Source organism: Leucoraja erinacea, chromosome 21, assembly GCF_028641065.1.
Source record: "Leucoraja erinacea ecotype New England chromosome 21, Leri_hhj_1, whole genome shotgun sequence".
In the NCBI taxonomy this organism is placed as follows: domain Eukaryota; kingdom Metazoa; phylum Chordata; class Chondrichthyes; order Rajiformes; family Rajidae; genus Leucoraja; species Leucoraja erinaceus.
Genome location: NC_073397.1, coordinates 21,081,215 through 21,105,196, shown reverse-complemented (window position 1 = coordinate 21,105,196; position 23,982 = coordinate 21,081,215). Strand labels below are relative to the sequence as shown.

Here is a 23,982-nt window from a genome sequence, read left to right as displayed (position 1 = left end):
TGGTGAGGAAATCCAGTGTCCAATTGCAGAGGGAGGTGGTGATGCCAAGTCCGCTGAGTTTGGTGATCAAGCTGGCGGGGATGACAGTGTTAAAGGCGGAGCTGAAGTCGATGAACAACAACCTGATGTAGGAGTTGTTGTTGTCCAGGTGGGTCAGGGCAGAGTGTAGGGCCGCAGATATGGCGTCCTCTGTAGACCTGTTGGTCCGGTAGGCAAACTGATGGGGGTCCAGTGTGGGGGGGGAGGCTGGCTTTGAGGTGAGCCAAGATCAGACGCTCAAAGCACTTTGCGATGGCAGGAGTGTGTGCCACTGGGCGGAAGTCATTGATACTCCCTGAAGCTGACTGTTTGGGCACTGGCACAATGGTTGAGGTCTTGAGGCAAGTAGGGAGGACACCCTGGGCCAGTGACAGATTGAAAATGTCGGTGAAGACCAGGGATAGTTGTCCAGCACATGCCCTGAGCACACGCCCGGGGATGCCATCGGGGCCGGCGGCTTTGTGTTCATTCACCTTGCTCAGTGCGCCTTGTACAGCAGAGGTGGAGAGACTGAGGGGTTGTTCGTTCGGGGGTGGGGCAGCTTTGATGGCTGGTGTTTTGTTGTCCCGGTCAAAACGAGCATAGAAGTAGTTTAGCTCGTCAGGAAGGGAGGCGTTGTCTGGGGGGGGGTGTTAACTTTATGGTAGTCGGCAATGGACTTACCGCATGCGTCTGGGGTCGGAGTTGTTTTGAAAATGCTCCTCGATCTGCCGTTTGTGTTTAAGTTTAGCGCTCCCGATTACCTTTTTCAGGTTGACCCTGGATGAGCTGTATCCCTCAGCGGCGCCAGATCTAAAAGCGGCATCGCGAGCCTTCAGCAAGACTTCTCTGCTCATCCACGGCTTCTGATTAGGGAAGGTCTTTATTTGTTTATGGGTAGTGACGTTGTCAGTGTAGAATTTTATATAGTCCAAAACGGATGAAGTGTATGTGTCCATGGAGGGGGGGGGGGGGGAGAGATGGAGTGGAGACAACTTTTAAGAAGCCAGAGATGCACTGCTGTGAAGCTCGGCAGACATTAACATTACCGGTCATTATCCTTCGATCTGACAACTACTGCTTACGTTTTTTTCCCCCAATGAGCTAATGAAATTCACCGGTCAGCACTGGCTACAACCTACGAGATCCTAAGAGAACCATCGACCTCCTGGCAACCCACTAGGACCTCCTGGCGACCCACCTACGGCACGAGAATTGTCGCTACTCTCCATGGCGGCTTCATTCCAGTCACCACTAATTTTTCAACATGTTGAAAAATTTGCGGCGACCATAATGAGGCCGCAATTAGTTCCCAGAATGCGGGAACTCCTCACAACGATGAAGGAGACTCCCCGGCAACCACCCACAAACATGTGGCGACTGCATAGTCTCCTGCACTCGCCTAAAAAGTCGCGTAAGTGGGACAGGCCCATAAAACTACTCTGGATTGAATTCTACTTGCAACATGTATCTATTTCAATAATCTATTGATATCTTCACGAGGTCTAGATTTTCTGGAATCATCTGCAGACCTATTGTGGCTCTTACACTTTATGTATATTTCAAAAAGCACCGGACCTAGTACTGAGCCTTGTGGAATTCCACAGTATTCAGCTCCCAATCATTAAAATTCATATCAACCATTATCTATTCCTTTTATGCACTAAACTAATTTTTAAATCAAATTTGAATCTCATACCCTTTTGTTTTCTTCATCAATCTGTAACATTGGGTTTTGTCAAGCTCCTTGCTAAATTCCATGTAAACTACATCAAATATGAACACATAAATTGAAATATAAATGCTTTGCCCTCTTTGACCATTCTATTGCTGCTTCAAAACATTCCTTTACCCCAATCAGGTATGACCTTTCCTTGACAAACTAATACTTAGTTTGCCAACATTTTTTCATGGGTGAATGAAAAAATATTGACAAACAAAGTCAAGGAAAACCATAATGTGTTCTATGAATTTGTATAGGTAAAAATAAGTAATAAGAAAAGAGTGGTTATTAGAGATCAAATTGGCAGTGAGTGGAGATTGAAAGTACAGGATGTGAAAACTTGAGTGAATGTTTTGCATTCCACTACACAAAAGGAGGCCTCTTGTATCTTTGTTGCCACGGCAGACAATGCTGGAAAAACACAGCGGGTGAGGGAGCATCTATGGAGCAAAGGAAATAGGCAACGTTTCGGGTCGAGACCCTTCTTCAGACTGAAGAAGGCTTCTGACCGGAGAAGGCTTTGTTGCCACGGTGTCTTCTACAATTCACCCGCTATTGGGCATAACGCTTGTTCAAGAGAAGGTGAAGGAGGAAGAGGAAGAAGAATGGAAGAGAAGTCTCGTTTTGATCTTACATGAACAAATTCCTACTTCTTATTCCATTATGTGACGTCCACTTTAGAGAAAATTATAATAAATTTTACAAATAAACATTCTAGGAGAAGCTTTGTTAACAAAGTTTTCATATTAAGCTTCGGCAATCTGATTATTTCTTGAAGTGAATTATTTTCACTGGAGAATTGTGAAATTTTACCTGGAATTTAACTTTGAGTTCTTTACTAAACTGCTGACAAATTTCTCCCATATTTGGCTCACTCTGTCCCCAGTAGTCCATTTGTTTGATTGAAGAACCTCTATTAACAGTAGACAGAAGCTCTGAATCTGCTTAAAGAACACAAATAATCAAACAATTATAAATGGGGGCATCCATAAGACAAAGGAACAGAATTAGGCCATTTGATCATAGCTGATCTATTTTTCAATCTCATTTTCTTGCCTTCTCCCATTAGCCTTTAATGCCCTTACTAACCAAGAAGCTACCAATCTCCACTTTAAAAACACCCAATGACTTGGCTTCCACTGCCATTTGCGGCAATGAATTCCACAGATTCACCACTCACTGTCTAAAAAAATTCCTCCTCATCTCCATACTAAAGGTATGTCCTTTTATTCCGAGGCAGTACCCTCTGGTCCTTGACTCTCCAACTACTGGAAACATCCTCTCCACATCCACTAGATTTCATTAATCAGTAGGTTTCAATGAGATCCTCCCCTAATCCTTCTAAACTCCTAAACAGCAAGTACAGGCCCAGAGCCTTCAAACTCTTCTCGTACTGTGGCAACAGGGATAGAAACATAGAAAATAGGTGCAGGTGTAGGCCATTCGGCCCTTCGAGCCTGCACCACCATTCAATATGATCATGGCTGAGTATCCTGTACCTGCCTTCTCTGCATACTCCCTGATTCCTTTAGCCACAAGGGCCACATATTTAACTCCCTTTTAAATATAGCCAATGAACTGGCCTCAACTACCCTCTGTGGCAGAGAGTTCCAGAGATTCACCACTCTCTGTGTGAAAAAAGTTTTTCTCATCTCGGTTTTAAAGGATTTCCCCCTTATCCTTAAGCTGTGACCCCTTGTCCTGGACTTCCCCAACATCGGGAACAATCTTCCTGCATCTAGCCTCTCCAACCCCTTAAGAATTTTGTAAGTTTCTATGATCCCCTCTCAATCTTCTAAATTCTAGCGAGTACAAGCCGAGTCTATCCAGTCTTTCTTCGTATGAAAGTCCTGACATCCCAGGAATCAGTCTGGTGAACCTTCTCTGTACTCCCTCTATGGCAAGAATGTCCTTCCTCAGATTAGGAGACCAAAACTGTACACAATACTCCAGGTGTGGTCCCACCAAGACCCTGTACAACTGCAGTAGAACCTCTCTGCTCCTATACTCAAATCCTTGAATGCTAACATACCATTCGCTTTCTTCACTGCCTGCTGCACCTGCATGTCTACTTTCAATGACTGGTGTACCATGACACCCAGGTCTCGTTGCATCTCCCCTTTTCCTAATCGGCCACCATTCAGATAATAATGCCCAACCCGGATGACGCCGGGTTGGGCAGCGACCACACTGACTCTCGCATTAGGGTAAACTTGCATGATATGCTTTATTTACAGTAACAAAAAGTCCAGAATCGCATGAGGGCACTGCCCCTCATCATCAGGGCGCATGTGCCGCGACACTCTGGAATTCCACCCTTTTCAATATACAAGCCACAGGGTTATTGATCACTTTTCCCAATCCATTAGCAGCAGTAACCCAATTCTGCATCACTTGTCCAAACGGGTCAATATACTATACCGGATTAGGCAGCATCTGTGGAGGGACTGGATACGCAATGTTTTGGGTCACAACTTTTAGTCTCCAGGTCAATAATCTCTCCTCCCTTACCACAACGTCAGGGATCCCTTCTCCCTTCCTCAAGTAGCAGTGTATCTAATCCTTTGCTTATTCCAAACACCACAAAAAACTGCCATCTGATCTCCATTTTCCAATCCAAAAGATCTCAAATCTACAAAGTTAATAGTGACTCCTATATCTTTGCCATCTCCAACACCAACCTACTCCCTTCCTTATGCAGCAATGCATAAAGCAAGAGTCATAGAGTGATATAGTGTGGAAACAGGGCTCTCGGCCCAACGCCCACACCGGCCAACAATGTCCCAGCTACACTAGTCCCTCTGCCAGCGCTTGGTCTATATCCCACCAAACCTGTCCTATCCATGTACCTGTGTAACCGTTTCTTAAACGATGGGATAGTCGCGGCCTCAACTACCTCTAGCAGCTTGTTCCATACACCTATCACCCTAAAAAAAATTACCCCTTGGATTCCTATTAAATCTTTTCCCCTTCACCTTGAACCTATGTCCTCTGGTCCTCGATTCCCCAACTCTGATCAAGAGACTTTGTGCATCTACACGATCTATCTGGTCACTTCTTCGTCCTGAAGGTCAGCAGTAATTTCAAATCATTTCTCCTTCTACAATACCTGTGATATCTCCAATCTTTTCTCTACTCTCCAACACTAACAATTCCTGGACATGCACTCTATTTTGTAGGGAAGTTAAAATGATCCAATGAGGAATTTCAAGGAGGTACAGAGATTTAGGGATACAGGTACATAAATCTTTTAAACTGGTCACACCTGTTGATGCTTTCAGAAAAAAAAACCAATCAGTGATTTTATAAATGGAGCAACATATTACAAATACACTTTATGAGAAGTGTGAAATATGTCATGCAGAGATTGGAGGTTTAGCAGTTATTTAACAAAAATGAAGGCTTATTCTGCAAAAGGACCCATGATAATTTAATAAAAGGCCATGAATATTCAATACTCTGTCCTAACTGACACCAAAGCATTATGCGTAGTAAAATTGTAATTGCATTATTTTGTGCAAGTATGGCAAAATTGCACGTTCAGACTTTCCTGAATGATCTATTTATCGAGATGAAGAATGAGCAGGTAAGATAAGAAAGAAAATGTTGAGGAAAAGATTGTGAACTGTTGCAGGACTGGTTGGAGATGATCAGCGTGTACTACTTAAGGTACCTGGGAATGACTGAAAGTAACGGTAATTATGTCAAATACCTCTGTTACAGTTCTGGTTTCCAAAATCACAAGTGAACAGTTTTCTGGGTTTTAGTCTTGTTCTTTGCTCTGTTGTTCCCTCTTCTTCCTCATCATCATCAAAATTGCTTTGAAGATTCTTCCCATAGATGCTTTTGAGTACAGAGGAATGAGTTGGACCTAGACATTTAACAAGGAAAGCATTTGAATAGAAACATAGAAATTAGGTGCAGGAGTAGGCCATTCGGCCCTTCGAGCCTGCACCGCCATTCAATATGATCATGGCTGATCATCCAACTCAGTATCCCGTACCTGCCTTCTCTCCATACCCCCTGATCCCCTTAGCCACAAGGGCCACATCTAACACCCTCTTAAATATAGCCAATGAACTGGCCTCAACTACCCTCTGTGGCAGAGAGTTCCAGAGATTCACCACTCTCTGTGTGAAAAAAGTTCTTCGCATCTCGGTTTTAAAGGATTTCCCCCTTATCCTTAAGCTGTGACCCCTTGTCCTGGAATATAGGGGTTGAACCTCCTCAAAATAAAAAAGGCAAATATTTTCCTATTTTTTTATCTCTTCACTTTAAACTAGGCAATAGTTAAAATAGCTTATAGAAAAGAGATTCAGGAAACCATTGATTTAAAAAAAAATCAAGTGCTTCACTCCAGATATGCTGCATGACTTCCTGAGTATTTCCAGCAGTTTGTTGTTATTTCAGATTTACAACCTTTGCAGTTATTTGATTTTCAATAATCAGAGAAAACACTTTACCTCATTTTGGTTTTAGATGGGCAATCCTTTTTTAAAACTCAGATAACCTCCATCACTTCGACAGTTTCCAATTCCCTGTGCCAACTGGCTCATCTTTAACATAGATGTATAATCCCTCAACGCCTGCATCACACAGGGTCCTAGAGTCCCCTACCTTTTCCCTGAACAGAGTCTTAATCAGCTTCCCCCCATCACCAGGCATTCGCCCAGCAAAAATTGTCCCTGCATTTACCAACTTCACCTACCACTCACTTTCTGTAGGTCAAAGATATAGGATGGGAGCTTGCATGGGCCAAGCTACTTGTCTTTCTGTGGGATACTTCTTCAAGTCCACAGGCTCTATAAAGCAACCCTTTTTCTGGTGCATAGGAGGTTGTTTACTTGACCTTTGATGAGGTGCCACATGAGGTTGCTAAATTAAGATAAGACCCCATGGTATTAGAAGCAAGGTACTAGCATGGATAATTGATTAGGTGACTGGCAGAAGGCAAAGAGTGGGAATAAAGGGGACTTTTTCTGTTTGGCTGCCGGTGACAAGTGGTGTTCCGCAGCTGTCGGTGTTGGGTCCGCTACTTTTCATGTTATATGTTAATGATCTGGATGATGGAATTGATGGCTATGTGACCAAGTTTGCAAATTATATGAAGATAGATAGAGGGGAAGGTAGTGTTGTGGTAGCAGGGAGTCTGCAGAAGGACCAGGACAAGATGGGTGAGTGGGTAAAGAAGTGCCATATAGAATACAGCGTAGCAAAGTGTACGGTCATGCACCTCAGTAGAAAGAATAAAGGCATAGGTTATTTTCAGAAATCAGAAGTGCAAGGGATTTGGGAGTGCTGGTGCAGGATTCCCAAAAGGTTAATTTGCAGGTTGAATTGGTAGTGAGGAAGGCAAATGCAATGTTAAGATTCATTTTGTGGGGACTAGAATAAAAAAGCAAGAACGTAGTGCTTAATAAAGTGCTGGTCAGGCCACATTTGGAATATGGGCCCCATATTTGAGGAAGGATGTGCTGGCATTGGAGAGGATGAAAAAAGGATTTCAAGAATGTTCCAGGGGCTGATTGAGTTAATATATGTAGACTGTTTGATGGCACTGGGCCTGTATTCACTAAAGTTTAGAAGGATGAGGAGGGGATCTTATTTAAACCTACCGAATATTGAAATGCCTAGATAGAGTGGATGTGGAGAGGATGTTTTTAGTAGCGGGAAAGTCTAGAACCAGAAGGCACAGCCTCAGAATAAAGGGATGTACCTCTACTATAGAGATGAGGAATTTGTTTATTGTTAGCCAGATAGTGCATTAGGAGTACTGTGTGCAGTTCTGGTTGTCCCAATACAGGAAGGGGATGGAGGCTTTCTTGAGGGTTCAGAAGAGGTTTACCAGAATGCTGCCTGGATTAGAGGGTATTAGATATAAAGAGAGGTTGGACAAACTTGGATTGTTTTCTCTGGAGTATCAGAGGTAAGGGAAGGCCTGATAGAAGTAAATAAAATTGTGAGATAAACATTCAGGATGTTTTTGCAAAGGTAGAGATTTAAAGAAGATGTGCGCAGCACGTTTTTTGCACAGACAATGGTAGGTACCTGGAACGTGTTGGTGGTGGTGGAGGCAGATACAAGTGGCATTTAAGAGATTTCTTTTAGGCACACAGATATGCAGGAAATGGAGGGTTGTGGATCATGTTCAGATAGAGGAGATTACTTTAATCTGGTATCATGTTCAGCATGCACATTGTGGGCCGAAGCCCCTGATCTTGTGCTGTACTTTTCTATGTTGTGTGTGTTAAATGTAAAACTGAAGCATTGATAACTTGTTCAGACAGAAGTGTCAAACATAGTGCCATCTTGGTTTCTTCCTGAGATCCTTCCGTTAGTCACTTAAGCTAATTTGATTCACTCTGCATTATATTAAGAAATGACAGACCACAAAGGCTACAGGATGAAAGCATCCCTGCTGTCGTACTGAAGACTCCCCAAAATTAACTACGACAGCATCCTTCTCACACCCAAGGTCTTCCATCATCCACAAAATACAAATCAAAACTATGATAGAATACTCTCTTCCCTTGTCTTGATGATTGGACTTCCACCAACTGATGCTCAACACACTATTCAGGACAAAACCACCTGCTTAAATGGCATTCCATTCACAACCCTGAGCATTAATTCCCTGCACCCTTGGCATATAGAATATGTAGTAATAACATCTATAAATTATACCATAGATGTATGCCTAGACCACTTTGACAGTGGCTTCCAAACATGCGACTTCAGGCACCAAGAAGGCCAGCAGGTGCATGGAAACAATACCTTTATGAGGTCACCCCAAGTCACACATCATACTGATCATAATCATAATAATAATCATAATTTATTAGCCAAGTATGTTTTGCAACATACCAGGAATTTGGTTTGCCATACAGTCATACCAAAAAAACCAACAACACACAACTACATAAAAATCTGACATAAACATCCACCGCAGCGGCTCCTCCACATTCCGCACTGTGATGGAAGGCAATAAAGTCTCATCTTCTTTCCTCTGTCAATATATTGCAGGTCCATCATCTTCACTGAATTTAAATTCTGGAACTCCCTATCCATCAGCACTGTGGGACTTCTGCAACAGTTCAAAAGGGCAGTTCATCACCACCTTTTCAAAGCCAATTAGTAATGGGCAATAAATGCTAGACTTGCCAGCAGCACCCAAAACTCCCCACAAAATGATTAAAAATAAACAATAAAAAACATTTATTTGCACCCACGTAGTTGGACAAAGTAAGTACAGCAACTTGTCTGAAGGAAGTTAGTCAATATGAACCAGAGAATTAATTTATAAAATTTCCTGGTCACAGTTGATCCACATTGTTAAATTACTAACCTGACGAGTATACTTCAGATGAAGGAACTCTATCCTTCTCTACTCTTCTACTCTTTTCAAGTATAACTGATCTTGAATGAGTTTCCTGATAACAACAAAACAATCAATAATAACACAAATTGAATAAATAAAAACACAACTTGAATAACTGAATGTCGGAGCTACTTATCCAATGAAATATCCAAAGAAATTAGTAAACACAAAATGGAAAAAAAAGTGCTGGAAAAATTCAGAGAGTCAGGCAGTATCTGTAGAGGGAATGAACAGACAACGTTTCGGGTTGGGTCTGTGTAAGGGTCTGGGACCAAAACATCATATGTTCATCCCGTCCACAGATTCTGCATGACTGACTGAGTTCCTCCAGCATTTTGTTTTTTGCTCAAGAGAATATATTATTGTGCACACCTCAGCAGTCGTCTTCTTGCCAGATATAGAACTTAGCGTGAAGTTATTTGATGACCTAGTAGTGACAATTGAGTTTTCAGAAGAGATACTCTTATTTGCAATGATTTCTTCATCTGCATTCTTCAGTTTGACAGATTCTTGATGAACAACATCCTTTTCATTAATTTCCAGACACAATGGAGTCACCTGTGGACAGATAGAGGTGAAGAAGTGAAGAAAGAAGTCAAATAATTAAGAACCATGAGTATCTTCGGAACGAAAACATTTGTTAGGTGCCGGAAGACTGGAGGGTGGCTAATGTTCTGCCTCTATTCAAGAAGGACTGCAAGGAAAAGCTTGTGAACTATAGACCAGTGAATCTAACATCTGTGGTAGGCAAGTTACTGGATAGGATTCTGAGGGATAAGATATATAAACTTTTGGATAGACAGGGGCTGATTAGGGATCGTCAGTATGGTTTTGTACATGGGAGATTGAGTCTTACGAATATGATAGAGTATTTTGAAGTAACCAAAAGGGTTGAGGACAAAGCCATGGAGGTTGTCGATTTGTGTGTGGTTTTGATAAGGTTCCACATGGTATGCTACCTGGAAGGTTGGGTCACATGGGATTCAGGGAGAGCTAGCCAACTGGCCAGAGAATTGGCTTCAAGGAAGGAAGCAGAGGGTCATGGAAGATGGTTTTTCAGACTGGAAGCCTGTGACTAGTGGTGTGCTTCAAGGATCGGTGCTGAGCCCATTGGTGTTTGGGATTTACATCAATGATTTGGATGAGAATATACAAGGCATGATTAGTTTATGTATAAAGATACAGCATGGAAAGTTGCTTCAACCACCTGTGTCCATGCCGACCATCCATCACCCATTTAACTAGTTCAACTTCATCCCACTTTCTTATCCACTCGCTGCACATGAGGGACAATTTACAGAGGCCAATATGTGCAAACTTCACACAGACAGCACCCGAGATCAGGATCAAACAGGGTCTCTGGCACTGTGAAGCCAATTAATAATCACATTGACATTAGTAAGTTTGCAGATGACATTAAAGTGGGTGGGATTGTAGATAGTGAAAATGGTTAACAAAAATTGAGACAGGATTTTGATCAGCTGGGCAAGTGGGCTGAGGAATAGTTAATGGAGTTTAATGCAGATAGTGCGAGGTGTTGCATTTTGGGAAGTCAAATCAAGGCAGGATCTTCACGGTAAATGGCAGGGCTCCGAGGAGAGTTTTAGAGAAGAGGGATCTAGGAGTGCAAGTACATTGTCCCCTGAAAGTGGCATAGATAGGGCAGTCAAGAAGACTCTCTGTATATTGGCCTTCATCAGTCAGGATGCTATAGTACAGTTGTACAACATGTTTGTGAGGCCGCATTTGGAATAGTATGTTCAGTTGTGGTTACCCTGTTGTAGGAATGATGTCATTGAGTTGAAAAGAGTGCATAGAAGATTTACGAGGATGTTGCCAGGACTTAAGGGCCCGAGCTATAGGAAGAGGTTGGGGAGGCTATGATTTTATTCCTTGGAGCATATAAGGCTGAGGGTGATCTTATACACGTGTATAACATCATGAGGGGAATAGGCACAGACTCTTTTACCCAGAGTAGGGGAATTCAAGAACCAGAGGACATATTACCAGAAGACATAAGGGGCATCATTGTAGTTGAGGCAGATACTATAACAACATTTAAAGATAGGGCATTTTGGTCGGCGTATATATGATGGTCCTATGACCCGTTTCCATGCCACTGTATATGACTCTAATAACATGCATCAACAAAGGATGGTTTGTTACCAATGGAACACGCAGGAAATAGGTTCAATAAGCAGGTTGTTGTCTTACCCATATGATGTAATAGGTTTAGCAGGACAACAGTTTGAGATATTGAAATATTGGCCACAAACTTCATCATATTGAGTATAGAAGTTGGAATGTTATGTTAATATACATTAATACAATTGTATGGTAATATACATTAATACAAAACATTGATGGTCACATTTGGAGTACAATTCTGATCACCCAGCTATGAGATTTATTTTGCCAGGTCTAGAGGCCCTGAGCTATAGAGAGAGGTTGGTTAATCGAGGACTTTATTCCTTGAAGTGCACTAGGCTGTGGACATCTTATAGAGGTATATAAAATCACAAGGGGATTAGATAGGATTGGTACTTTCTCATAGGTCTTTTATCCAGAGTAAAGGAATCATGAACCAAAGGACATAGGTTTAAGGTGAGAGGGGAAAGATTTAATAGGAACCTGATGGGCAACTTTTTCACACAGTGGGTGATGGGTATATGTAACGCTCTGCCAGAGGAGGTGGTTGAGGCAGGTACTATAACAACATTGAAAAGATACTTGGACAAATACATGGATAGCAAAGGTTTGGAGGGATATAGGCCAAATATGAGCAGGTGGAGCTAATGTAGATGGGGCATCTTAGTCTGGGCCGAAGATACTGTTTCCATGCTGTATGTCTTTATGACTGTAACTGAGCAGCCTAAATCTACTTTAAATAATCCACATACATAACTACCTAACTCAGAGCCAAACATAGATGATTCAGATTTAGATTCAGATTAGTGTATTGCCATATACACAAGGGTCCAATGAAATTCCTAGTTTGCATGATTGGTTCAGGTGTCTAATAGGGGAAGAAGCTGGTCTTACGTCAGTACGTCCTGGTTTTCAAGGTCCTATATCTTCCCTCAGAAGGTAGCAGAGAGGAAAGGGAATGGTAAGGGTGGCAGGCATCCTTGAAGATATTTCTAGCCTTCCTGATGCAACGCACCATCAAGATGGACCACATGCAGGGAAATGACAAGCCTATGATGGACTGAGCTGTGTTCACCACTGTCAGGCGGTCATAAACTGAGCCGATGCTATGTACAGGCTGAGATGAATCCTATCAAAAGACTTTCCACAGTGCATCTGTGGAAGTTTGAGGAAATCCTGATGAACATGTTGCATCTCAGATGCCGAATAAACTAAATAGCTGATGCCCTTCCTTGGTCATCACATTAGCATGACAAGAACAAGTTAGGTTGCTGGTGATATGCATGCCAAGAAACTTGAAGTTGTCCTAAATCTCTGGAGCAATTCCATAGATGAGGGCAGGGTTGAGGGTCTGTCCCACTTTCACGAAGTAATTCACAAATTCTCCCGAGTTCCCCCCCCCCCCCCCCGGATTCAAACTCGTAGAATGTTCGTAACAAGTCCGTAGGAGGTCGTAGGAGTTCATAGATATATCGTAGCGGCTCGTTATGCTAGCCGTAGGTACTCGTGGCATCAGGTAAGTCGGGACGTTTTTTCCAGCCCGATAGAAAATGTCCACGAGTAAAAAAAATGGTTGGGATGAAAGAATTGTTGTGAAAGTGGGGCAGGCCCTTTATGTTCACCTCCCGGGTTCCACAGGTCAACAACCAACTCTTTCATCTTGCTGATGTTAAAGGCTAGACTCCAGGAAACATGGTTCTCAATCTCTTTCCAGTACTTCATCATCATCGGCGGTCACATGAAACGAGTACGACTGTCCGCTCATGGAGGACGCCTGTGCATGACTTTTTTTTTTAATGTGGGGAGACTGGTGCAGAGACAGCCACCACACGGTCTTCGACAGATCTGTGTCAGAATCCAGTGTCATGGAATATCCTTGGCAGGATACCATGCTGGTAAATCCATGCCTTGAACTTGCCGGGAAGCTCCGACCAGTCCATCGCTCTCTACCAGCTCTCCAGCTCCGGACAGGTTGCCTGGACTGATGCTGTATCCTTCAGACTGCTGTTATACTTGCAAAAGGATTTGAGTATAGGAGCAGAGAGGTTCTACTGCAGTTGTACAGGGTCTTGGTGAGACCACACCTGGAGTATTGCGTACAGTTTTGGTACATTTTGTGTCTATATTCAATGTAAACCAGCATCTGCAGTTCCTCTAATTTAGATTCTGGAGTAGTTCCTGAAGATTGGCGGGTAGCAAACGTAACCCCACTTTTTAAGAAGGCAGGGAGAGAGAAACTGGGGAATTACAGACCAGTTAGTCTAACATCGGTAGTGGGGAAACTGCTAGAGTCAGTTATTAAAGATGGAATAGCAGCACATTTGGAAAGTGGTGAAATCATTGGACAAAGTCAGCATGGATTTACGAAAGGTAAATCATGTCTGACGAATCTTATAGAATTTTTCGAGGATGTAACTAGTAGCGTGGATAGGGGAGAACCAGTGGATGTGGTGTATCTGGACTTCCAGAAGGCTTTCAACAAGGTCCCACATAAGAGATTAGTATACAAACTTAAAGCACACGGCATTGGGGGTTCAGTATTGATGTGGATAGAGAACTGGCTGGCAAACAGGAAGCAAAGAGTAGGAGTAAACGGGTCCTTTTCACAATGGCAGGCAGTGACTAGTGGGGTACCGCAAGGCTCAGTGCTGGAACCCCAGCTATTTACAATATATATTAATGATCTGATGAGGGAATTGAAGGCATTATCTCCAAGTTTGCGGATGACACTAAGCTGGGGGGTAGTGTTAGCTGTGAGGAGGATGCTAGGAGACTGCAAGGTGACTTGGATAGGCTGGGTGAGTGGGCAAATGTTTGGCAGATGCAGTATAATGTGGATAAATGTGAGGTTATCCATTTTGGTGGCAAAAACGGGAAAGCAGACTATTATCTAAATGGTGGCCGATTGGGAAAGGGGGAGATGCAGCGAGACCTGGGTGTCATGGTACACCAGTCATTGAAGGTAGGCATGCAGGTGCAGCAGGCAGTAAAGAAAGCGAATGGTATGTTAGCTTTCATTGCAAAAGGATTTGAGTATAGGAGCAGGGAGGTTCTACTGCAGTTGTACAGGGTCTTGGTGAGACCACACCTGGAGTATTGCGTACAGTTTTGGTCTCCAAATCTGAGGAAGGACATTATTGCCATAGAGGGAGTGCAGAGACGGTTCACCAGACTGATTCCTGGGATGTCAGGACTGTCTTATGAAGAAAGACTGGATAGACTTGGTTTATACTCTCTAGAATTTAGGAGATTGAGAGGGGATCTTATAGAAACTTACAAAATTCTTAAGGGGTTGGACAGGCTAGATGGAGGAAGATTGTTCCCGATGTTAGGGAAGTCCAGGACAAGGGGTCACAGCTCAAGGAAGGATAAGGGGGAAATCCTTTAAAACCGAGATGAGAAGAACTTTTTTCACACAGAGAGTGGTGAATCTCTGGAACTCTCTGCCACAGAGGGTAGTTGAGGCCAGTTCATTGGCTATATTTAAGAGGGAGTTAGATGTGGCCCTTGTGGCTAAGGGGATCAGGGGGTATGGAGAGAAGGCAGGTACGGGATACTGAGTTGGATGATCAGCCATGATCATATTGAATGGCGGTGCAGGCTCGAAGGGCCGAATGGCCTACTCCTGCACCTAATTTCTATGTTTCTATGTATACACCTTGCCAAGACTCTTCACTGGCCTTTCAGAGACAGTTGGGATTGGTGTCCCTTCGATGCTGAAGTGAAACCTGTCCATGACTTTGCCCTTCTTCAGGACCAGTGACCTTGATTTTGCTGGCTTAAACCTCATTCTTGCCCATCCAATCAGTTTCTCCAAACCCTGCAGGATCCACCTGCCTCCTGGCACTGATAAGCTTTTATCTACATCATTATATAAATTGTATCTTTGAAAACAATCATTGCAATATTGCAATCATTTATAGAACAAATTCTGATTCTGACGGTGGAATTTGCTGACAAAATTTTGATTTTTTCCATGTAAAACAATATTTATTACTGTTTTACCAAAACTGCATTTTCACACTTAACATTCCTCTCTTTCAATGAGCCATAATTGTATCCCGTGAGAACATACAGATATGCATCACATATTTCAAATTGAAACCCATTATTAAAAAATTGAAATATTTTCTTACCAGAGAGATTGGGCTCACAACAGGTGAGAAATCAGAGGTGAACGTTGCCTTTGCTGCTGAATAGACTGGTGATGATAGCGGAGTTGCTGTTTTCAGAATGCTTCTGGTAGATTTACAGGATTTTGTGACGATCGTTGAAAGATTGGGAGATTGTAATGATTCTGATGAATTCTCAGACCGAATGGATCCCTCAGATTCCAGTGGAGATGAAAATCTAGTTAAAGCTGCCGATTTGCACATTCTTTCATCTATTATCAAGTATATTAAGATAAAAATACAAAATCACAATTTATAATTGTGTGAAATGAAAAGCATGAAATATCAACTACTTCTAAACAGCTTGAGCCAGCTAAAAGCAGTTGCATTTAGGTTCAGATATATTTCCTTTCCATGAACAAGTTCTATGTTTATACATTAAAATTAAGGAGTGTTAAGCACTTTTAAAGACTATCTTGTCTCATAACTGTTGAAAATGACATAAAATCCTTTAAATGTTTTATTGAACAGATTGAACTAAACATCACCTTAAGGTAAAACAGATTCACATTATCAGAGGGCAGATACATATGCTTTAATCCTACATGGCACACAAAATGATTGTATGCATGGTCAGCCCTTGCTGTTATAGTGACAGTTATTTCTGAGACCTTCGAAAAATGTGCAAAGTCAGAAACTAGTTGAAACCCTCACATTCCACTCTTCCCCTTTCATGTTCTGATTACAAACTTGCTACTGGGACATTTACTGGCAAATTAATCAATATTTAAAATCTACAGTCACTAATGCCTGGGGATTTAATTGCATTACTCTTTTTCTTTCACCTTAATGCACTTGGAAATCCAGTTTTCCCAAGAGTGAAACATTTCCAGGTTGATTTGCAACATCCAGACCATTCGTCTAGGAAGGCAATTCATACTTCCTGATATGAATAACTCCATGATCCTGCTGGATTTTTGTGTGAGAAATACATAGGATGATGTAATTCCCTGAGCAAGGCTCCTCTCATGGTTGTGGCAGCACTCATGGTGGATATTCTTGGGTTAACATCCACTCCGCACCTCACTAGTACAACTATGACACTACTGCTCTCATCAATGGCACATATCCCTTCTCAAGAATTGTGCTAATATAGCCCCTGACCCTTATATCTTCACTCTCACAATCCCACCCCCTTGCCACAGACCTTACAGAGTAGTATGCCTAGAGCCAAACTGAATTTTCTTGTGATGTGACCATGACCAAGACATGGTTTTGCCACAAATTAATACCTCCATTCCTTTCAGGCACACCTGAAAGTGTCAGAAGTAAAAACGGCTGATATTGGAAATCTAAAATAAAGAGTGAATGTCAGAAGTGTATGTTCTACACTTCTGACATTCACTCTTTATTTTAGATTTCCACACTTGGACAGAATCTATAGAGAGAGAGAGAAACAATTTAAAGTTTCAGGCTGATAATAATCTTTCAATATGACCGTCCAGTTCTGATACTAACTAGAAAAGATGGTTGCTTGAAATTGATGAATTCATTGTTAAGTCCCAATGGAAGTAAAGTGCCAGATTGTTTGTTGCTCCTGATCCCAAATATGTGGTCCTTGGAGTTTCCAAAAAAATGATACCCTATTCTGAAAGCTTACTTTGGGCTCCGATTCATTGGAACAGTGCGGGTGGACAAAGACTAATGTGGGAGTAGGTCAAATAATTACAGTGACAGGCAATTAGAAGCTCAGAATCACTCTTGTGAACTAAATGGAAAATACAGCATAGAACAGTCTAGCATAGGAGCGGGCCCTTTGTCCACAATGTTTGTGCTAAACATGATGCTTGATCTTATCTGCCTGCACGTGAACCATATCCTTCTATTCCCTGCATTTCCATATTCCTATCCAAAAGCCTCTTAAACGCCACTATCGTATTTGCCTCCACCGCCACCCCAGGCAAAGCATTCCGGGTATCCACCACCCTCTGTGTAAAAAAACTTGCCTCGCACATCTCCATTAAACATTCCCCCTCTCACCTTACAGCTATGCCCTCCAGTGTAGGACATTTCCACCCTGGCAAAAAGCTTCTGACGGTCTACCCAATGTATGCATGCCTCTCAGAATTTTATATATTTGATCAAATCTCCCCATAACCTTCGATATTCCAGAAAAAAACAATTTGAGTCTATCTAACCTCTCCTTGTAGCTGAAACTATCTAATCCAGCCAGCATGCTGGTAAACCTCTGCACCCTCACCGCAGCTTCCAAATCTCTCCTGCAATGGAGAGACCAGAACTACACGTAATATTCCAAATATAGCTCAACCAAAATCCTGTGGAGCTGCATCATGATTTCCTGACTGGCACTCAATGCCCTGAGCAATGAAGGCAAGCATATGGTATGTTTGCGAATGGTATGTTAGCTTTTATTGCAAAAGGATTTGAGTATAGGAGCAGGGAGGTTCTACTGCAGTTGTACAGGGTCTTGGTGAGACCACACCTGGAGTATTGCGTACAGTTTTGGTCTCCAAATCTGAGGAAGGACATTATTGCCATAGAGGGAGTGCAGAGACGGTTCACCTGACTGATTCCTGTGATGTCAGGACTGTCTAATGAAGAAAGACTGGATAGACTTGGTTTATACTCTCTAGAATTTAGGAGATTGAGAGGGGATCTTATAGAAACTTACAAAATTCTTAAGGGGTTGGACAGGCTAGATGCAGGAAGATTGTTCCCGATGTTAGGGAAGTCCAGGACAAGGGGTCACAGCTTAAGGGATAAGGGGGAAATCCTTTAAAACCGAGATGAGAAGAACTTTTTTCACACAGAGAGTGGTGAATCTCTGGAACTCTCTGCCACAGAGGGTAGTGGAGGCCAGTTCATTGGCTATATTTAAGAGGGAGTTAGATGTGGCCCTTGTGGCCAAGGGGATCAGAGGGTATGGAGAGAAGGCAGGTACGGGATACTGAGTCGGATGATCAGCCATGATCATATTGAATGGCGGTGCAGGCTCGAAGGGCCGAATGGCCTACTCCTGCACCTAATTTCTATGTTTCTGTGCCTTCTTTACCACCCTATCTACTTGTGTTGCTATGTTTAGTGAGCTATGAACTTGGACTCCAAAATTCCTCTGTACTTCAAATCTGTTAAAGCTCGTGCCATTAAATGTATACTCTCTCTTTGCATTCACCCTCTGTAGATTAGTGTCACATGTCATGAGTGTGAAGTCGTGCAAGTGTGCAATCGTGCTTGTAATGTGGTTAATAAAGTCTTTGGATCTTTATCTTGGTGTAAGGCTTCTGTTATTGTATGGTCATCACTCAACACCCTCCCCGAGTGCAACACCTCGCACTTGCTCTGGTTAAAATTCATCTGCCATTTCTGCAGCTGATCTATATTCCGCTGTATCTTCAAACAGCCTTCCTCCCTCTCTGGAACTCCTCTAATTTTGGTGCCGTCAGAAAACCTACTCACCAACCCATCTATATTTACATCTAGGTCATTGATATATAAATCACAAACAACAGAGGTCCCACACAGATCCTTACAGACCTCCAGACCTCCAGTCAGAATATCTACCTTCCACTACATCCCTCTGTCTTCTATGTATGCTGTACATCTTAATCTTCTGGATTATAATGGTAGATAGGTAATGTACAAACATAGGGAGTAGAAGACTTAGAACTGAGCACAAGGAGGGAATTTGTTTTTAAATTGAGTTAATCTGTGCAAGGACTCTGAATATTTTACAGTGATATTTCGCAGGAAACATTTTCTGATATACATGCCCATCCTCTATACTTAAGAGCAAAACTCTTACATCTGATCTTCTCAACTGATGTATTTTCATATGATTGTACTGTTGAAACTTCTAATATTTGATTTTCTTGCTCATAATCAGCTGACATGTTTGCTTTCTTCTTTGAGTTCCTACAAATCTTCTTTGTGGGCACTGGCTGAAACAAAAGAAAGCAATCAAAATTAAGTGCTATTTTTACTGTGGATAATAGTTCACAGAACAATCAGGATTCTCACCCTGAGACTCACTGACCCTTTAGATTTTTGCACATTCAGTCAGACAATTGGAGAATTATTAAATGCTATAGTTCAGAAGAAATCTATCATTGTGTCTGAAAAGGTCTATCTATTTTAAGAGCTATTTAGTTCACACTACTCACATGGCCTTTCTTCACTGTGCTCCAATGTGATTTTTCTAAATTATTTATGAAATTCCCAATGAAAAATGTTATTGTAATTGCTTTGTCACCATCCCAGCTGTGCATTTGGGAAAATGTGAGGCGTATGTAAATATATTTCTCCTCATCCCACTTCTGATTCTTCTGCCAATTATTTCAATATATGTCAATAGAAAGATGCTCCTAATTCACATATCTCACCATCAGATCATTTTGAGCACTAATAAAATTGCTCTTTGGGTAATGGCAGCTTCAGCTGTCCCTGTACAAATACTTAATTCTGTCAAAATAAAACACAAAGTGCTGGAGTAACTCAGCAGGTCAGGTTGCATTTCTGGAGAACATGGATAAGTAACATTTCTTCAGACTGATTGTGGTGGAGGAGCGGGGAGAAAGCTGGCAAGGGGGAGGAGTAGGACAAAACCTTGTGAGTGATAGGTGGATAAAGCTGAAAGTGGCTTTTGTTAGGCAGATGGTTGGTCAAAGGCCAGAGATGAACAGACAAAATCATGAGAAGGATGGGAGAGGTGTAAACTGTGAGAGGAAGGAATATAGATAGAGGAGAAATGGGTGAAAGTCAAGGTGGGGCACAGGGAAAAAGAGGAGGAGGCGGGGGAGGGGGGAGGAAGGAAGGTTTATTGGTAGGTAAAATTACATGAAAATTGGAGAATTCACTTTTCATACTGTAAACTATCCAAGAGGAATACGAGGTGCTGTTCCAGGTTGATAGTGCCCTCACTGGCATGCAAGAGGCCCAGGACAAGGAGGTCAATATGAGGAGTTAAAATGATTAGCAGCCGGGAAATCCAGCAGGCCTTGTGAATCAAGCGTAAGCGTTTGGCGATACAGTCAAGGCCACACGCAAACTGGAGGAACAGCACCTCACATTCCTCTTGGATAGCTGGATTCTATTGAAGTAAATAATTCAATTCGTACTTCAACCATACCCTCTACCTTCATGAGTAGATCGCCTTTCTGGTCGCTGATCAGCGCATTCTTCCTTTACTACCTTTTTCCTTTAAGTAGTTATATATATTCAAGATAGACCTTTCTGAGTGTGAATCCGCAGAAAGCAACTGGCCTGGATGGTCCCCGGCCATGTCCTCAGGACCTCTACGGACCAGCTGACAGGTATTCGCAGACAATTTTAATCTCTCAATGTTCCATTCTGAGGTTCCCAACTGCTTTACGAAAACCAGTATCATCCCAATGCCAAAGCCAAGTAAAGCAGCGTGCCTTAATGACTACTGTCCAGAGACTCTGACATTCACCATCACAAATTGCTTTGAGAGACAGTTTTTAACCTACCTTCTCAACAGGTTCAGAGCAGAACCATCTCTTTGGCCCTACACTAAGCTCTGGACCACCTAGACAACCGGACATTTATGTCAGACTCATTTATTAGACAGATTTATTGACTGTAGCTTTGCCCTCAACACCATAATCTCATCCAAACCTATCCCCAAACTTCTGGACCGAGGAGACAGAAACGGTCCGCCCTTGCTTTTGGATCCTCGACTTTGACCCATAAACCAGTCAGTGAGGATCAGTGACAACACATCTTCCACAATAATTCTCGGTACCTGTCCACTGCATGGATGCATTCTCAGTCCTCTACTGTACTTCCTATACACCTCATGGCACTCATCCGAGTACCAGAAATTCAATGTGATGTGCATATTGAGTGACCAGATCGTACAGCCTTCGTCAGCGCCTCTAGATCTACACCTTCATACATAATCAACACAGATTAAATAACAGCAAACGGGACTCTGATTGTAATGGCTTGTGTACTTGAGTTGGATGAAGGAATCTGTTTCGTTAACTTTTGTGCCTAGAGAGCAATGCCAACTGACAATTAGGTGACTACCACTGCACAAAAGTAAAAGATTTACACCCGACCCTGCAGAGAATTTAATGAGATTCTACCAGTGGTAGAAAGAAGGAACTGCAGTTGCTGGTTTATTAAAAGGACAAAGTGCTGGAGTAAACGAGCAGATCAGGCAGCATCTCTGGAGAACATGAATAGGTGACATCTCCCTTCTTCAGACTGATTGTGGGGTGGGAGGTGCAACGGAAAATGTGTAAGAGAGGGGTGGGACAAAGCCTGGTAGGTAAATAGGTGGATGCAGGCAAGGGAGATTTTTGATAGGCCGATGGTTGGACAAAAGCCAGAGATGAAAAGACAGAGGATGTGAGACAAAAGAATTGATGAGTTGCGAATTATGAAGCTAGAGGAAGGAACGTAGGAGGAAGGAGAGGAGCAGGGGGGTGGGGAAAAATAGACCAGGTTCAGGTGGGGGACAGGGGAAATGAGATGGGGGAAGAAAGCAGAGTAGGTGAAGAAGTGGTAGGGGAGGTTGTACTGTAGGTACAAAAAAATTGTCAAAGTATACACCGGGATATAGATCAGCTCCAGAAATGGGTATACAAATGGTAGACATAGTTTAATCCAAGGAAGTGTGAGGTGTTGCACTCTGGGAGGTCAAATGTAATGGGAAAGTATAGTAATTGACATGAATATTAATACCATTAATATATAGAGGTAATCCTGGGATCCAGGTCCGTGAAAGTGCAATACTAGTAGATGGAGTCATAAAGAAGGTGTATGGTATGTTTGTATTCATTTGGGTCCTTGAGTAAGGATGTCATATAGCAGTTTTAGTTAGGCCACATTTGAAGTATTATGGGCTGTTCTAGTCAACCTATTACAGGAAGGATGTGGAGGCTTTGGAGACTGTGACAAAGAGGTTTATCACAATGCTTAGTTTGGTTATGTGTACTGAGGTACAGTGAAAAGCTTTTTTTGCGTGTTAACCAGGCAGCGGAAAGAATACATGATTACAATCGACCCATCCAATATAAACGATTCACCAGACATTTTCTTGGGATGGCAGGATTTCAAATGAGGATTGAGCAGGTTAGCCTTGTAATGTGTAGTGTTGATAAGAATTCACAGAATTCTCATTGAAATATACAGAATTCTTTCCGATTTGGCAAGCTGGATCCAGGGAGAATGTTTGCCCTGGCTTTGGGGTCAGCTCTTTAGAACAAAGGTGAAATTTTATTTCCTCACACATGATACGCGATCATTGGAATTCTGTACCTTGGACAGCTGCAGAGGTATAGTCATTATGTTGATTTTAAACAGAGATAGATTAATTTCTAGATACTTCAGGAATCAAGAGATACATGGATGGAGCGGGAAAATGGTGTGAGAAAGAAGCTCACCTATGCCCTTGACAAATGGCAAAGTAGGTTTGTGGGGCTCAATACCCTACTCCTGGTTAGATTTCTTATGCTCCTGAAGCTGGGTCAGAGGAGAATTGTGAAGAAGATGTAGAGGGACTTCTGGGGGGTATAAATGGGCTAAGTGAATGGAGAAGAACGGTAGATGGAATATATTGTGGAAAATGGCAAGGTTATCCACTTTAGTAAAAAAAATGAATATTATAATGTATTATTTTTTTAACTAGTGAGAGTTGAAGTTACCTGTGTGAAGGAAGACATACAGTAGGTGTCCTTGTAGTCAGATCACCAAAGTTTCATGTGCAGAAACAGCAAGCAATTGAAAAGCAAATGTTATGGTTGCCTTTTATTGAAAGAATATTTGAGTACTAATTTACAGGTATCTTACTGGAATTAAGTTGCAGACAACTATAATATTGAGTAAAGGCTGATCAACCTACAGAATCTAGAAATAGGTGCCATCAAGAGCCAGCTATGGGATTGAGTTGAGAAAAAAAAAACTTCATTCAGAAGGGAGTAAATTACTGGAATTCTCTACTCTGGAAGAGTGTAGAATTTCAATTACTCAAGACACATGTTTTCAAGACATACGTTTTAATTATTACAAGATATGGAGGAAAGAAATGAGGCTGAGGAAGAAGGTCACCACTAACTTTATGGAATGGCAGAGCAAGCACAAGGGGTCAAATGGTCTAACTCCTATTTGTTGTGTCCTTGTGCCCCTGCAGTCCTTTTGGTGCTCTGCTATTCTGTCAAGATTGTTTCTTATTATTTCTGCCAGTGTATCATCGTGATTCTGTGTTAGATTTCAATTTGTCTCTGCAAGGCTATACATGATCATCTACAGTCTAAACTATTCTCCTAATTCTTACCACTTTCCAGCCCTGTACCATCTGCAAATCTGGAAAATTTATCCTACAAACCATGTCTACGTTAGGAACATATGTAACCAATGTGGTCTCAACACTGAGATTATGGGTGATCATTGGTCGCCACAGACTCGGTGGGCCAAAGGGCATGTTTCTATGCTGTATCTCTAAACTGATCCCTGGGGAATGTCTCATTTGAAAAAGAATTTAGCACCACATTCTGTATTCAAGTCAATCTCTATCCATACTGCAAATTATCATTAATAACATGTAGAGTTAATTATTC

The 23,982-nt window shown here is 42.1% G+C and overlaps 1 protein-coding gene across 2 annotated transcripts in view; it reads right to left on the bottom strand.

Moving 5' to 3' along the window:
- The window catches only part of LOC129707383 (synaptonemal complex protein 2-like), a 55,392-nt gene that overhangs the window by 11,307 nt on the left and 20,103 nt on the right, over positions 1–23,982 (bottom strand). The window contains exons 10-15 of one of the 2 annotated variants that reach the window (XM_055652371.1): positions 19,203–19,338; positions 15,404–15,651; positions 9,492–9,677; positions 9,087–9,171; positions 5,454–5,612; positions 2,555–2,685 (exon numbers count right to left, since the gene is read on the bottom strand). In XM_055652371.1, coding sequence (XP_055508346.1) covers positions 2,555–2,685; positions 5,454–5,612; positions 9,087–9,171; positions 9,492–9,677; positions 15,404–15,651; positions 19,203–19,338 — 945 coding nt within the window. The remainder of the gene's footprint in view (positions 1–2,554; positions 2,686–5,453; positions 5,613–9,086; positions 9,172–9,491; positions 9,678–15,403; positions 15,652–19,202; positions 19,339–23,982) is intronic. The other variant, XM_055652372.1, reaches the window with a different exon arrangement.